The sequence below is a fragment of the Palaemon carinicauda genome, chromosome 27 (assembly GCF_036898095.1).
Source record: "Palaemon carinicauda isolate YSFRI2023 chromosome 27, ASM3689809v2, whole genome shotgun sequence".
Taxonomy (NCBI): domain Eukaryota; kingdom Metazoa; phylum Arthropoda; class Malacostraca; order Decapoda; family Palaemonidae; genus Palaemon; species Palaemon carinicauda.
The window spans coordinates 81,549,864-81,565,729 of NC_090751.1; the positions used below are offsets into that span (position 1 = coordinate 81,549,864).

Consider the following 15,866-nt stretch of genomic DNA (forward strand, 5'->3'; position numbering starts at 1 on the left):
ATGCCCCCCCCCCCCCCTTTCCTTTGACGAGTCCGAGAACAGCATCAAGAATGTGGGGAAAGGACGAGAATATCCACTACCATCAAGCGGTTCCATAGGTCAACACCCATTGCAGGTCTAATAGTTCCGCTGGTCCCATAGGGGCCAGGAAGTCCGGTTAAACGTTGCCTGAAGCCACCGGAACTTGGACCGCCCCACATGGAACTTATCCTGAGGTGACCGTTCGGACTATAGACGGGTCAATGAGGAAAGGAGAACTAGGAAACGTTCCAAGGTAGGGCTGAAAGCTCTGCTTGACTGAGAACAGGTACTGCGACTCTCCTCAGTCTTGCCACAGTCAACTGAAAGGAAGGCTCGGAGGATGTGGTAACAGAATCTGGCGTCCCCAGGTGGTCACCCATCCAAGTACCGACCAGAACCGACGTTGCTTAACCTCGCTGGATGGACGAGAAGCGGGGTTTCGAACGTGGTAAGGCCGTTGACTCAATATCATGGACAGATACTCCAGATGTTGAGGCAGAAGAAGAGAAGGCTCCAAGCAAAATACCATGAACCCACACTCATGGTAAGCATCCGGAAGCTTGTCCCGGCGCTGAAGAAGGTCGAACCCGAGCCTACCGGAGTTGACCAGCCCTCCAAACAGCAGAGGAGGCGGAAGCCTGCACCTGAGCGGCCATGAGGAAGGCAGGGAGAGTTCTCTGGGGAAAAAAACCTGCTATGCCACGGCAGGATAGCCACACTGCATCATAAGCAGGAATACTTGCAGTCTAGGCTGAATTCGACAGCTCCCTGGGAGATGGATGGAATGGAAACTGAAAGTACCCGTCCTTCCGATCCAGGGTTTAAGGAGTCCTGTCGCCTCGTTACCAGTCTGATCAATTCGGCTGTTCTACGCTGGCCGAAGTTTGTTCGACAAACTTGATCAGGGCTGAGAGGTCGACTACGGAACTCCGCTCTCAGATCCTTCCTTACAAGAAAGGATCGACTGAAGAGGCCGGGGTGAAGCCGTCGATGATCCTATGGAAAACCTTCGCCTAAGGTATGGATCATTCTGCCCAACCGGGCAACTCTTGCTGACGCTATGGCATAGAGGTTCAAAGACACTGAATTCGCTGACAGAGACGGCAGGTGCGATATCCTTGGCTGATCACACAGATTGTGCGGGAATGGGCATCGGGAAGCTGTCATTCAGATGAGTAACCTTAAGCATCCTCCCAGCGAAAAACCTGCAATCCTAGAGTTCGTGAACTCTGCCGCTCCTTTTAGGACTATGCCCCCCCGGGGGAGCCTCCCGTGCCATCTGTTCCTGACAGGAGGAAACTGCAATTGGACACCTTGTCCCAGTTGTCGTAGCCGATAACTTAGGCCGACGTGGTTGAAAGAAAAGGGCGCTGGAGCCCTGCAGAGTCTGGAAGAAAGAGCCTTGGAGTAGTTAAAACGGAAGTCGATTTCCTCCACACAGCCGCTGTCTAAGTCTCTGTCCTTGGGCACAAAAAAACTCTTCTCAAGGATGGGAGGGAGCCTGAGGTTGTCGACCTCCAAAGATGAGACACCCGAAGGAAGTCCTCAGTCAGCGCGTCCAGTTAGTACAACATCGAGCTTGTCCGCAAGTTAGATACTTGACAACGAAAGGCCAAAGTGCCTGAGCCCGAGAGGAGGAAAGTACCCATGATCTTCCTGTAGTTTCCTTGAACCAAACCTCGGGCCGTAACCGAGGAGGGAAAGGACCTGGTAAGCCCCCAGAGGAAGGGGTAAGCAGTCACCCCTTGGCCGATGGAGAAATCTCGAACGGAAAGCCCCCCGCCAAAAATCCTTCCAGGGAATGACGGGGAAGGGCTAACCCAGGTTCTGGTAAGAGTAGTGTTGCTCAGACCTCCCTGAAGTTTCTTCCTATTCTTGCAATTGTCATGCTCTGCGTTTACGGGGTGAGGCCGTGTTCTGGAAATACGCTCCAGAAGAACTCGCCAGGCTGGCCATGCTGCGAAAACCCCTATGGGAATCGTGGTCGCAATCGCCCTGGAGCTCACGCGATAGTATTTCAAAGATTTGCGCGTGGGCGAACGTGGAAGCGCCCATGCGCGGTCACGCAGGAACGCAAACGAAGGTGAGCGAAGAAGGGCAGAAGGAGGGAGAGCATGGTAGGAAGGGCGAGAGGTGGTGGTCGGCGAGCGATAACCCATAGACGAGCAATAGATACTGCAAGAATTAGGCCGACGTTCGTGCAAAAAAACACTGAAGGTTCGAGCGATGGAACACCGTCGGTTCGTGCGACGGAACACCGTCGGTTCGCGCGACGGAACACCGTCGGTTCGCGCGACGGAACGCCGTCGGTTCGCGCGACGGAACACCGTCGGTTCGCGCGACAGAACACCGTCAGTTCGCGCGACGGAACACCGTCGGTTCGCACGACGAAACACCGTCCGTCCGTGCGATGGAATACCGTTGGTTAGCGGGCGGGCGAACATTGGAGAGCATGCGTGTGGGCATGCAGGCGAATGATCGCGCAGGCAAGCGGTCGCGCGGGCGCGCAGGCAAGCGGTCGCGCGGGCGAGCAGGCGAGCGGTCACGCAAGCGCACAGTCGCGCAGGCGAGCAGGCGAACGGTCGCGAGGGTGGGCAGGTGAATGAGCGCGAGTCCGAGGCGGCGAACGCAAGCGTTAGCGCGATAGCGAGGAAACGCGCTGCTGCGTGGGCGAGGAAGACCACTGGCGATATGGATAAACAGGCGATCGGTGGTGAGCTGGTGAGCGCTAACGCGCTGGTGAGCGCTAACGCGCTGGTTAGCAATGGCGCGTTGTGCCATGTCGACGCATTGGCGAGCGATGGCGAGCAGCATGCGCAGGTGAGCGATCGTGCGATGGCGATCAGCATGCGCAGGTGAGCGATCGCGCGATGGCGATCAGCATGCGCAGGAGGGCGATCGCGCGATGGCGAGCAGCATGCGTAGGGGGGGGATCGCGCGATGGCGAGCAGCATGCGCAGGTGGGCGATCGCGCGATGGCGAGCAGCATCCGCAGGTGGGCGATCGCGCGATGGCGAGCAGCATCCGCAGGTGGGCGATCGCGCGATGGGGAGCAGCATCCGCAGGTGGGCGATCGCTCGATGGCGAGCAGCATCCGCAGGTGGACGATCGCGCGATGGCGAGCAGCATCCGCAGGTGGGCGATCGCACGATGGCGAGCAGCATGCGCAGGTGGGCGATGGCGAGCTAGTAGCTGGCGAACCATGTTCCTTCAGAAGCGTTGGAGAACGTTGGTGCGCCGGCTGTAACACACGCGGGCGATCCGGAGATCGCCGAGAGACAGGTGATCGCTGACGTGTAGAATGCTGTTGAATAGGCGATACTAAAATCGCCTGTGCGCGCTGGCGAGCAGGTGATCGCTGGCAAGCAGGTGATCGCTGGCGAGCAGAAGGCAACGTGTGGAAGCCTGCGCATAGAAGAAGAGTCCTTGACCCAGACCTGAACCGAAGTTCTAGATCGCGAGGGCGAACGTGGGCGCACAGGGCGCGTAACAGGAACCAACAGGAACAGCAGGGATGATCATCATGAGAGCGCTGATGAACAGGAGAGCGCTGGCGAAAGGAGAGCGTTAGCGATCAGGATGCGCTGATGAGCAGTAGAGCGCCTGTGCGCTAACACTGAGCAGGAGCAGGAGAGAATACAGCAGAAGGGCACGCAGGGGAACCCTGACACGCAAGGGAAGAACCCCCGTGGGAGGCAACCCTTTGCCCCAAAGGGAACGTTGTCCGTCGGGAAGACCGTTACCCGTCGGAAGACGAGATCAGACTGCTGTCCATCTGCACCAAGGCAGAAGATCAAGAAGAAGGAGTTGTAGGCTGCAAACGGAGATTCAAAAAGGCGCCTCTTAGCACCCTTATAGGGGGATGGGAGGCCCTTACGACGAGGCAGACTGTGGGCCTTACGGCGAAGGAGACCAACAGCAACAGCAGCAGAAGAATCCTCCGAAGAGGAGTCTCTATGAGTGTACTCTCTCGCGAACGAAAGAGAAACACTTCGTAGAAGAGACTGGTCACCCAGTGACCTAAAAGGAGCAATCCTCCGAAGAGAGGCTCCTGCAGTTGCCCAACCCTTTGAGCGAAACTGCAGGTATGACCACTCAGCACCAAGAGCATAGTTGCACGAAAAAAAAGGCAAGAGAAGAACCCCCCAAAAGGGGAAAAACTCAAGCCTGGACAGGAAAAACTTCCCTCGGAAGGAAAGTTACCCGCCCAAGGAGGCAAGCCTCCTGAGAGTTCTAAAATGAACTGGAGAGCTGTCCGTCGTCACGGGAGTACTTCCAGTAGAAGGAGACACGCCCCTGACGAAAATACAAGGGGGGAGGCAGCAACAGCCGAATCCCCAGGCCTCAACAAGACAGCTCACACCGTTGCCATATTACAGAAACGAACTAGATCGGTAACTGTAAAAAAATAAAACAAAAATCATTCGTACACATTCATTCCCCCGGGAAGGCTCCGAAGAGGAATCCCGAGGGAAAGGAAACAAGAATTACACAACAGGCACGTGCCCTCACAACCGCTTACACTCACGGAAGGAGAGCTGTAACCAAAACAGAATTATAACAATTATAATTATGAAACTGTTATTATGTAATTTAAAAATGAATGAACACTAAAGAAAGAATGAAACCTTGAAAGGAATCGTTCTACAGGCTGAAAAATTAACAACCACAATTAGATTCATAAACTAATTGAGACAAACGTAAGGCGTAGCAACCCCCCCTACACGGAAAGGAAGCTACAAGGGCGTAGTAACACGTAGTAAAAGGGTGAATGACCTCAAGAGAGAGAGAGAAAGACATAAGTCAAACTCGATCGCCACCCATAAAATTACGCCGTGGTGGCCTAACTGCCGAGGACTCCACGTAGATATCGTACACTACACACACAACTCTGAAAAGGAAACTTACTGATTTCTATACTCAAATATATATACAAACATGAAAACATGTTTACATATATATTGAGTAAATGAAAAGTAAGCGATTAAGTAAAGACAAAACAAACAATGGCTGCCAAGAGAGGACAAAGACAGAGATGTCTGTCACAGTCCGAGCCAAAAGTGAAAGTGAGCATTCATCTGTGTGTGAGGGGGGGAGGGGTAGCTAGCTACCACTCTCCCCCCCCCCCCCCCCCCCCCCCCGCTAACTAGCGCGGGGGTAATACACCCTCGTTAAATTCTAATGGCACGCCATTTCAGCTGCGCTAAAAGGTAAACCCAATGTAAATAGCGTGGTTTGTATTTCGGTTACGGAACAAATATAAACTTTGTACAGTACTGTAAAACCATTTACCTGTAAGGAGGACATTAACATTGTTGAGGATATGTCTAACTCTTGTGTAATAAGGCCATAGTGGGAGTGTACCCGTTGCCTCTGCTTCTGATTTATGGTACTTATAGGTAGACACCAAAGAATTCCATTTGCTATGACACTCTTCTGGATCAGGACTATGGCCTTCTAACTTCATCTGCTCAGATATTGCCTGAAGGAAATTTGTGAGAACTTAATGTGATACACTCTACATTTTTTTTTTATTTATTTATCATATAAAACTAAATTAAAAATTATCAAAATGCTACTGAGGAATCTCATCTGACAAAGCATGCAGATTTCAAAAGCAAGTCTCCTTGAAGTGTTCCCACTGGAAGCATTTCTTAAGGTGAAACTTTGATGAATGCACTTGTGAAGATGGATTCCTTCACAAGATGAAATCCCTGCTCAATTGCATATGAAAAATACTCCTCCTAAAGTACAGTACTAACATACCAATTTTAATTATTCGACTAACAAAAACTATCAAATGTAACCCAAGTTATCTCAACTGTTTCTCTAAAAGTTGAAAACAAAACTTTTCTTTTATTAGTTTTATATTCATTTTCTAACATATCTAGATATCTAGAATCACTCAAATTATGGAAGAACTGTTTCCAACAGATGTAGAGCAACTAAAATAATGTAACCTTCAAAATTAAACATCACAAATTTTAAAAGTACAGTAACTTGTATTTTTCCTAAATATACAAACCCAAGTTCTTTAAAAGGAGTAAGATTTCAGGTTGGCTGGAACTCGGCTGTTAAAATCTTAACGAAGGGGTGTCAGTAGTTACTGGTGGATGGCAGGAAAGCTCGGTTCTTCACCAGCAAACCTTCCCCTAACGCATGTGTGGTTGTTGTGGCAGGATGTGAAACTTGAAGGACTCAGGTTTGTGGTTATGAAAAATATAATTTACTTTTAAAAGATTTGTGATTTGTTCTTACACAAAGGCAAACCCTCATCCTTTAACATAGGAAACTTATCCTTAGGTGGGGAGAAGCCCCTAAGAGGTGTAGGGCATTGACTTCTGACACTTTCTAATTTTGAGAAATGGATTATCAGAGGTCAATGGTCAGATGGTCACAGAAAGACTTATATCCTTGTAAGAATATACAGTACTATCAATGTATGGCTAATATAAAGTAATGGGTTCTACATACAAACCATTCTTGTATGGAGGATGGGGGGGGACTTCTATATCAAATAGACAGAACAGTGTCCATTGTGGAAGCTTACCAGTATCAAAATGTTCGATCAAGCAAATAACGTTTTGACCTCTGCACCCCAAGAGAGAGGGGAAGGAAGATAGGAAAAAGGGGTCACTACCATTATCTTAGATGGGATGCTCCTTGTCCTTTTCCTCATCATAAGATTGATTGATTGATTTGAGGTTTTCTGGCATCCTGACATCTAAGGTCATTGATGCTGATATTATTTATTGTAAATAAAGAATAATAGAACATTCAATTAAAACCATAAAAGCAAAGATGTTATTTTAAAAGTTAAATATCTTTCAGAAGACCTGTTTCTAAAATAAAGCTAAAATACCACTAGCATGGTAGGACACATCATGTACAAGTATCTTTGCAAGGATGAACGTACTGTACCATCCTTACATTGAGCCTCAAGCAGATATTGATTTATTTTGCTACGATAAGTGTTTTCCTATCATAATTCAAGCTCTGTTTCAATTTGATATATCTTTCTCAGTTTTCCATATCTTTTAAATCGGTAAACTTCTGGAAGAAGATGAACCCTTCAATGAAGAAAAAACCTATAGCTTCACATTTCAAGATTTTAATTTTTTATATAGTACAGTACTGTATCAATTTATTTTTGCTGGTGGCAATGATTTTATATTTTTGGAAGTTTTATTTTTTCATTTGAAACTTTTTGCAAATGTGATACAACATGTTTTTAGATCACAATTTTCCCTTCAATGGCTTCTAGATTTTGAAAATCTATTGGTAAAAACAAAGATTTATAAATTCAAAGGTTAAAAAACAGCATACTGTATTGAGAACGCGTCTGAAGTAGAAGTATGTGCTTTTCTTTGTCAAATCAAACGTATTTAACCTAGAAAGCTGAATATTTTTGTTGAGCAATGTGAGCCTATTTGGAAACAATTTAGAATAGAATTAGATACTGTATACTGTATCTAACTTACCTTTGGCCTTTAGTAGACCATTAAAGTCTCAGAGCAGATGATGAAAGCTGGGGTTCACCAACCACAGACAACGATTTAGTCCGATTTCCTCTGTTTTACAGATAAATCCATAGCTTCGGCTCTTGCAAATAACTTGGAATGCTTTATTACTGTTATCACTCGTAGCCTAGCGAGCATTTTACAGGGTTGTGTAAAGAAAGACCCTGTAGTACAAGAGTATAAAATATATACTAAACTATATATAATAGATATCTAATGACTGCATTTTATATTTGGTTTATGGTCCCATGGAAAGCAAGAATAAAGTCAATCATAGACTTATGAAAAACTCATCAACAGCAAAAAAAGGCAAACTTATTGAAATAATTGTGATATTCATAAAGATCACTTCTTATAGTACAGTACTGGAAAATACAAAATGTTAGTAAAAAGATTTTCAGCTTAGGTCATCAAAGGCAAAGCTAGGTATGCTACACAATTTGGTGAACAGGTACCACAGGTCTCAATGATAACATGTCCAAAGACTTGTGGGTATACTTCCGCAGATAGTGGGCTGTAAAGGTTATCTGGCAATTCCAGACTCCAGCCTTTAGTACTTGTGCCACTGACAAGTTCTTCTTAAATGCTAGCATCAAGCTACTTCTCCTGACTTCATGGGGCTGTGTCAGAATTTCATATTCATGATCTGATGCTTGTGGATATGCCTTCTTGATGGTTTCACGAAGCCAGAAGGAAATGGTGTTTCTTAAAACTCTTTTCATCCCACCAGCACTAACAAAAAAACTTTGGATCTGCAGCCTGAAGGGTTGGCTTCTCTTCAAGTAGCCTTTAAAGGCTATGTCCTCGATTTATAGGTAGGCGCGATGCATACGAAGAGCTCGTTTAAGCAAGGGGGCGCAATGATGGCGTGCATGAACTCGAGGGAATGATTCACGTATTTGGAGCACATGAACCAAAGAGTGCATCGGATGTGCACAATGGCTAGCTCATGATCAAGAGACTGCGACGAGCGTGCCAGTAAAGGTGAGTGATTTAATGTTTTGCCAACTGATTGACAATGCATAAGAGCTCAGGACTTTGCCTCTGAATCAGGCTGTGAACAAATCATAAGTGAAGCTACTCATAGGTCTGGTAGCTGCTTGGACCTAGTATACACTGACTTCCCGGGTGTTGTAACAAGGTTGGTCCTCCAGGTGGGAAATCTGATCATGCCTTGGTTTTTTCAGCAATTAAGACTGAGAAGTTTGTCCCTGATGTGTCACAGTCATGTAAGATTTATTATACATATATAAAATTTCAAGCATACTGGAATGTCGATGAGTGATCTTATGAATTTGAATTGGTCACATTTGTATCGAGTCCATTTTTCTCTTAAATGAGAACCTCATCAATATAATTGATAGGCATATCCTTTCTTGTGTGCTAAAATACAGAGGGAAAGACTTACCCTGGTTCAATGACAATTGTAAATGGGCTTATTTGGAGAAACTTAACAAATCAAATTTAACTTGGAATAATAACCTGATCGCTAGTTTGCAATGTGGCTTTTGCAAAGGACTTGGTACATGTGATACCCTTCTTACAATTTCCAATGCTGCACAGAGATTCCTTGATTGTGAGCAGGATGTTTGTATGAGTGGCTTTAATTTTAGTGCTGCCTTTGATTGTGCTAATCATGAGGCCCTTGTTTACAAACTTAAACATGTGTGATAAGGTGAGTCTTTTCTTAGCCTCATTATTTAATCTTTAAATAATAGATTGCAGAGTAGATTTTGATGGGCATTTTAGTAATTATAGGAATGTAATACCTGGTGTTCTTCATGGTAGTGTTCTATTCATACTACATTTACATGACACGTGGTTTGGCCTAGAAAACAAGCTTAAAGCCTATGTAGATGATGCTACTCTCTTTACTTCAAATCCATCTCCTGAATGTAGAACTGCGGTTGCTGGATTCCTTAATTGAGAGATCTAACTAAAATTAGTGCATGGTGCAAATTATGGGGATTGAAGTTGAACCCTAACAAAACTCAATGTATGATTGTAAGTACGTAGAGGATAGTGGCTCATCAACATCCAGATCTTTGCATTGATAATGTCTCTTTAACTTTAAACAATTCCTTCAAAATTCTAGGTGTGATTCTTGGATTCTTGATTACAAACATTTCATTTGTTTCTTCTTAAACTGCACAAAATTTGGCTTGTTGAGAAAATCTTTTAAGATTTGCAGTGATTAATCTACTCTGAAGAAATGTTTTAATTCTTTCATTGCTACTAGTTTAGAGTATTGTTCTCCTGTCTGATCTCCACCTGCTGACTCTCATTTATTTGTTGGAAAAAACTTCCCAGCCTATGAATTTCTTATTGCTGATCTGGATATTTATGCATACTGCATAGGGTTTTTCATGATTCTGACCATCTTGAACGTAACTCTAAGTATGCATTTAATTCTAACAGTCTTGCCTTCTCCATCATAAGGCTTAGTGCTACACAATATTCTAAAAGTTTTATTACAGCTATAACAAGATTTAGAGGAGGAGTGGAAGTTAGTAAAAGAAAACTTTGTTGGGATTGCAAGTGATGAGTGTGGCAAGAAGTTTGTTGGAGACAGCGTGAGGAAGGGCAGTGAATGGTGGAATGAAGGAGTGAAGGTAAAAGTGGAAGAGAAAAAGACGGCTTTTGAAGAATGGCTGCCGAGTAATAGTGTAGAGAAGTATGAAAGATATAGAGGGAAAAATGTGGAAGTAAAGCAGCGCAAGGTAAGTGAGGCAAAGAGGGCAGCTGACCTGAGGTGGGGTCAGGGATTGGGTCATTCACATGAAGAGAATAAGAAGTTTTGGAAAGAAGTGAAGAGAGTAAGAAAGGCTGGCTTAAGAATTGAAGAGACAGTGAAAGATGGAAATGGAAGGTTGTTAAAAGGAGAGGAGGAAAGGAAAAGGTGGGCGGAATATTTTGAAAGTTTACTGAATGTTGAGGATAATAGGGAGGCAGATATAATTGCTGTTGCAGGTGTCGAGGTGCCGGTGATGGGAGATGAGAATGAGAGAGAGATTACAAGAGAAGAAATGAGGAGAGCACTAGATGAAACGAGAGGAAGGGGGTGTGACTGTACTTGAAAGGTTGGTGAGATTGTTTAATATGTGTTTTGTGTTGTCAATGGTATCAGTAGATTGGGTTTGTGTGTATTGTACCACTATAAAAGGGTAAGGGAGATGTGCATGAGTGTTGTAATACAAGGGGTATTAGTTTGTTGAGTGTTGTGGGAAAAGTGTATGGTAGAGTACTGATTAATAGGATTAAGGATAAAACAGAGAATGCAGTCTTAGAAGTACAGGGTGGTTTTAGAAGAGGTAGGGGTTGTATGAATCAGATTTTTACAGTTAGGCAGATATGCGAGAAATATCTAGCAAAAGGTAAGGAGGTGTATGTTGCGTTTATGGATCTGGAGAAAGCGTATGATAGAGTTGATAGGGAAGCAATGTGGAATGTGATGAGGCTATATGGAGTTGGTGGAAAGTTTCTACAAAGGTAGTAAAGTATGTGTTAGGATAGGAAATGAAGTGAGCGATTGCTTTCCGGTGAGGGTGGGGCTGAGACAGGGATGTGTGATGTCGCCATGGTTGTTTAACTTGTATGTTGATGGAGTGGTGAGAGAGGTGAATGCTCGAGTGCTTGGACAAGGATTGAAACTGGTACACGACAATGACCATGAATGGAAGGTAAAACAGTTGTTGTTTGCAGGTGATACTGTACTGGTTGCAAACGGGGAAGAGAAGCTTGGACGATTAGTGACAGAATTTGGAAGGGTGTGTGAGAGAAGGAAGTTGAGAGTTAATGTGGGTAAGAATAAGGTTATGACATGTACGAGAAGGAAGGGTGGTGCGAGGTTGGATGTCATGTTGAATGGAGAGTTACTTGAGGAGGTGGATCAGTTTAAATACTTGGGGTCTGTTGTTGCAGCAAATGGTCGAGTGGAAGCAGATGTACGTCAGGGAGTGAATGAAGGATGCAAAGTGTTGGGGGCAGTTAAGGGAGTAGTAAAAAATAGAGGGTTGGGCATGAATGTAAAGAGAGTTTTGTATGAGAAAGTGATTGTACCAACTGTGATGTATGGATCGGAGTTGTGGGGAATGAAAGTGACGTTGAGACAGAAATTGAATGTGTTTGAGATGAAGTGTCTAAGGAGTATGGCTAGTGAATCTCGAGTAGATTGGGTTAGGAACGAAGTGGTGAGAGTGAGAACGGATGTAAGAAATGAGTTAGCGGCTAGAGTGCATATGAATGTGTTGAGGTGGTTTGGCCATGTTGAGAGAATGGAACATGGCTGTCTGCTAAAGAAAGTGATGAATGCAAGAGTTGATGGGAGATTGATTGATTGATTTAAAGTTTTCAGGCATCCTGACATCTGAGGTCATTGACGCCGGTAACAATTAACTTATGTATACAAAAATAAAAAATAAAATAAAATAAAAAATAAGAGTATTCAATTAAAATCATAAAAGTTGAATGTCATAAAAGTTAAATAATTTTCAGAAGACCTGCTTCTGAAATAAATCTAAAAATGCCACTTGCATGGTAGGACACATCATTTCCAAGAATCTTGGCAAGGATGAACCTGCCACCCTCACCTCGAGCCTCAAACAAATATCTATTCCTTAAGTTGTTATAATTGGGGCATTCAGTCAACAAATGCCTCACTGTTAAAGGTACTAAACAGTCGTCACAATACGGTCGCTGTTGGCCCTTCAGCAGAAACTCATGTGTCAACCGAGTGTGACCAATACGGAGACGACAAAGAGACGTCTCCCATTTTCGGGGCATCATATTATACCTCCAAGGATATATGACATTTGTTACCTCTCGCATTTTATTCGCATCTAGGGTATCCCATTGCTGTTGCCATTTATTGCAAACCAATTTCTTGATGTCAGGTAAGAAATCATTACAGGCAATGGGATACCTTCTTGGCAGCAACTCGGATGCAGCATTCTTAGCCAGTGAATCTGCCTTCTCATTCCCACACACACCTACATGTGCTGGAACCCAACAAAATTGAACTGTTATACCTCTCCGTCCAATAATAAAAAGCCATTCTAAAATCTTTAAAACTAGAGGGTTATTAGAATTAAAAACTTCCATAGCTTGAAGGACACTCCTTGCATCACTAAAAATTGTAAAATTACCCTCCTTCTCCAATGCTATTTTCTCAACAGCGGTTAATATGCCATACAGTTCGGCAGTAAATATGGAAGCGGTCAGAGGAAGTGCACCTCTACAATTAAAGCTATTACTATGTACCCCAAATCCAACGCCAGCATCAGATTTGGAGCCATCAGTATAGATAAAAGTTGATCCTCTATGTTCTTTAACATGTTCATTAAAAAGAGACCTGGCTTCTAGGTCTGACATATTCTTCTTATCTCCTATAAAATATTTACAAAAAGATATCTCTGGTAACTTCCATGGAGGCGTTGATGATATCTTGAATGGAAGTACCTTACATCTAATTATATCCAGACTGTTTAATAATTGTTTCACCCGAAAGCCATAGGGTTGAGGAGATTTTGGGTGCATTTCAAAGTATGTTGGGTGCCTTACAAGGCTTGCAGTCTGGAAGGCTAAAGAATTAGGGAGTCTTTGCAATCTAAACCAATACCGAAGGATAGAAGACATCCGGTAAAGGTCTAGTGGTAACTCTCCAGCATCAACAAGGAGACTTGGGATAGGTGATGTTCTGAATGCTCCCGTGGACAATCTAATACCTGCATGATGTATTGAATCTAATATTTTCAACCGGCTTGGGGTGGCTGAAGAGTATACCTCACAACCATAACTAATTTTGGAAAAAATCAAGGCCTTGTATAATTTTAAAATAGTATTGCGGTCTGCCCCCCATGATGTATGGGACAATACTTTTAAAATATTCAGAGCTTCAACACATTTTGCTTTTAGTGCTTTTAGGTGAGAAACCCATGTAAGTCTACAGTCAAATATCAAACCTAAAAATTTGGTTTCCGATACACATGGTATCCGTTGACCTTTAATGTATATATCCGGGTCTGGATGTGCTCCCCGTATACGACAGAAATGTACAATAGTAGTTTTACTTGTTGAGAACTTAAATCCATTCATATCGGCCCACTGGATAATTTTGTCAATTGAGAGCTGTAGTTTTCTCTCAACCGTTGCCATTCTGGCTCCAGCAAATGATATTGAGAGATCATCCACAAATAATGTTGGGAGAACATCCTGGGGAATGGCTGAGGATATCCCATTAATTGCTAGTGCAAAAAGGGTTACACTCAGCACACTTCCCTGAGGAACTCCTTCTTCCTGGCACTTACTCTCTGATAGAGCTTCCCCAACTCTCACTTGAAAAACTCTATGTGAAAGAAATGCCTGAATAAATGGTGGCAGCTCTCCTCTCAATCCGATTTCATGAATGGTTTTAAGTATACCATATCTCCAAGTGGTATCATATGCCTTTTCAAGGTCAAAAAATACTGTAACATGGTGCTGTTTGGAAGCAAAGGCTTCACAAATAGAAGACTCAAGTCGTATCAACACATCAGTCGTTGAGTGCATTTTTCGGAATCCACATTGAATCGGTGATAAAATACCTTTCTTTTCAAGGTACCATATCAGCCTTGCATTGACCATCTTCTCCATGATTTTACATAAACAAGATGTCAATGCAATAGGACGATAGTTTGCTGCTAAAAACTTGTCTTTACCGGGTTTTAAAAAGGCTAAAATAATGGCTAGTTCCCAAACACTTGGGTAACTATGATCATGCCATATTCTATTAATAATGCTTAAAATAAATAGCTTTGTATTAAAATGTACATGTTTAATCATTGCATATGGAATTCCATCGGGTCCAGGGGCTGTATCGTTGCAATGAGCAAGTGCGGAATCAAATTCTCTTTCAGTGAAAGGAGAATTATAACTCTTTTCTCTTCTTGTTCCAAAATCTAAAATTTTCTTTTCTTCAACGCTCCTATATTGGTGACCAGGGGCTCCTACACACTTGCTGGATACATTTGAAAAATGACTAGCCAGGGCATTGCTAACATCATTTGCTTCAGTTACATACTGACCATTCACCTTCAACACTGGTGGTGGGTTGGGGGTGAATTTGCCAGCTATCTTTTTTACTTTCCTCCACACAGAAGATGGTGGTGTTCTACTGTTAATGGAGGAAACAAAAGACATCCATGACTGGCGCCTTGCTTCCTTCATGGCACGACGGAACTGTGCTCTACATTTCTTGTACATAATTAAATTCTCATCAGTTCGGAGTCTACGCAATCGTGTTAGAGATCTTCTTGTGGCTCTGTGGAGGGCAGTTAGTTCTGAAGACCACCACGGGACTGGTCGTCGTTTGAATAACCCTGTTGTTTTGGGAATTGAATTGACTCCTGCTGTATGGAGAGTTCCATTCAGTAAGTCTATGGCATCATCGATATTTTCAACCTGTTCAGCATCCCCCTCAATTTCGCTTAGCTCACGAAACTTTTCCCAGTCCGCCTTGTCAAGATTCCATCGTGGCGATCTCTGTAAAGGTGGACCATTGTTGGTGTTTATAATGATTGGTGCATGATCACTAGTATGCCAATCGTCTAATGTCCTCCAATCAAAATCAAGAATACAGTTAGAGCTTGCAATTGAAAGGTCAATGCATGACAAGGTACCTGTCTGAACATGGAAGTGTGTGGGCTCTCCTGTATTAAGGAGTCCCACATCCTCATTCTCCACAATTGATGAGATAATATTGCCCCTTGTGTTTGCTAGGATATCACCCCATAAAGGATGTCTACCATTCATATCTCCCAGTAAGAGAAATGGTTGAGGGAGTTGTTGAATGACCTCTGCTAAGTCATCATATAAAATAATATCATTTGGAGGTAAGTACAGAGAGCAAATTGTATATTTTCTCCCTATATCAATTTGTACAACAACTGCCTGCAGGGTTGTACGTATAGACATAGGTATTTGGGGAACATCTCGACGAATGTATACAAGACTTCCGCCATGGCTCCCTGATTGTTGATTATATGGTGTTCTATAGCTAACATACTCTCGAGGACTAGGAGTGTTAGAATCAAGCATACTTTCCTGTAGACATACAATTATGGGGGAATGCTCATGAATTAGGAGCTTAAGTTCTTCATATTTGGCCCTCAAACCCTGACAGTTCCATTGCAAAATGGAGGAGAAAACTATGGATTATTTCTGGAAGACATCTTGGATGAGGTCTTCCCATTAGCAGTTTTTAATCTAACATTATTACCTGTAGGTTTCTTCAGAGGTGGTCTTGTTATAATGGGTTTTATGTTTGTGTTTTTCTTTGCATCCTTTTGA

At 43.6% G+C, this 15,866-nt stretch overlaps 1 protein-coding gene and 1 long non-coding RNA gene across 5 annotated transcripts in view; one reads left to right on the plus strand and one right to left on the minus strand.

Moving 5' to 3' along the window:
- LOC137620770 (uncharacterized) overlaps window positions 1–15,866 on the plus strand; it is a 311,911-nt gene that overhangs the window by 110,565 nt on the left and 185,480 nt on the right. The window lies entirely within an intron of this gene.
- The window catches only part of LOC137620768 (uncharacterized), a 146,880-nt gene that overhangs the window by 2,710 nt on the left and 128,304 nt on the right, over window positions 1–15,866 (minus strand). For all 4 annotated transcript variants that reach the window (XM_068351182.1, XM_068351184.1, XM_068351181.1 and 1 more), the window contains exon 6: window positions 5,314–5,503. In XM_068351182.1, coding sequence (XP_068207283.1) covers window positions 5,314–5,503 — 190 coding nt within the window. The remainder of the gene's footprint in view (window positions 1–5,313; window positions 5,504–15,866) is intronic.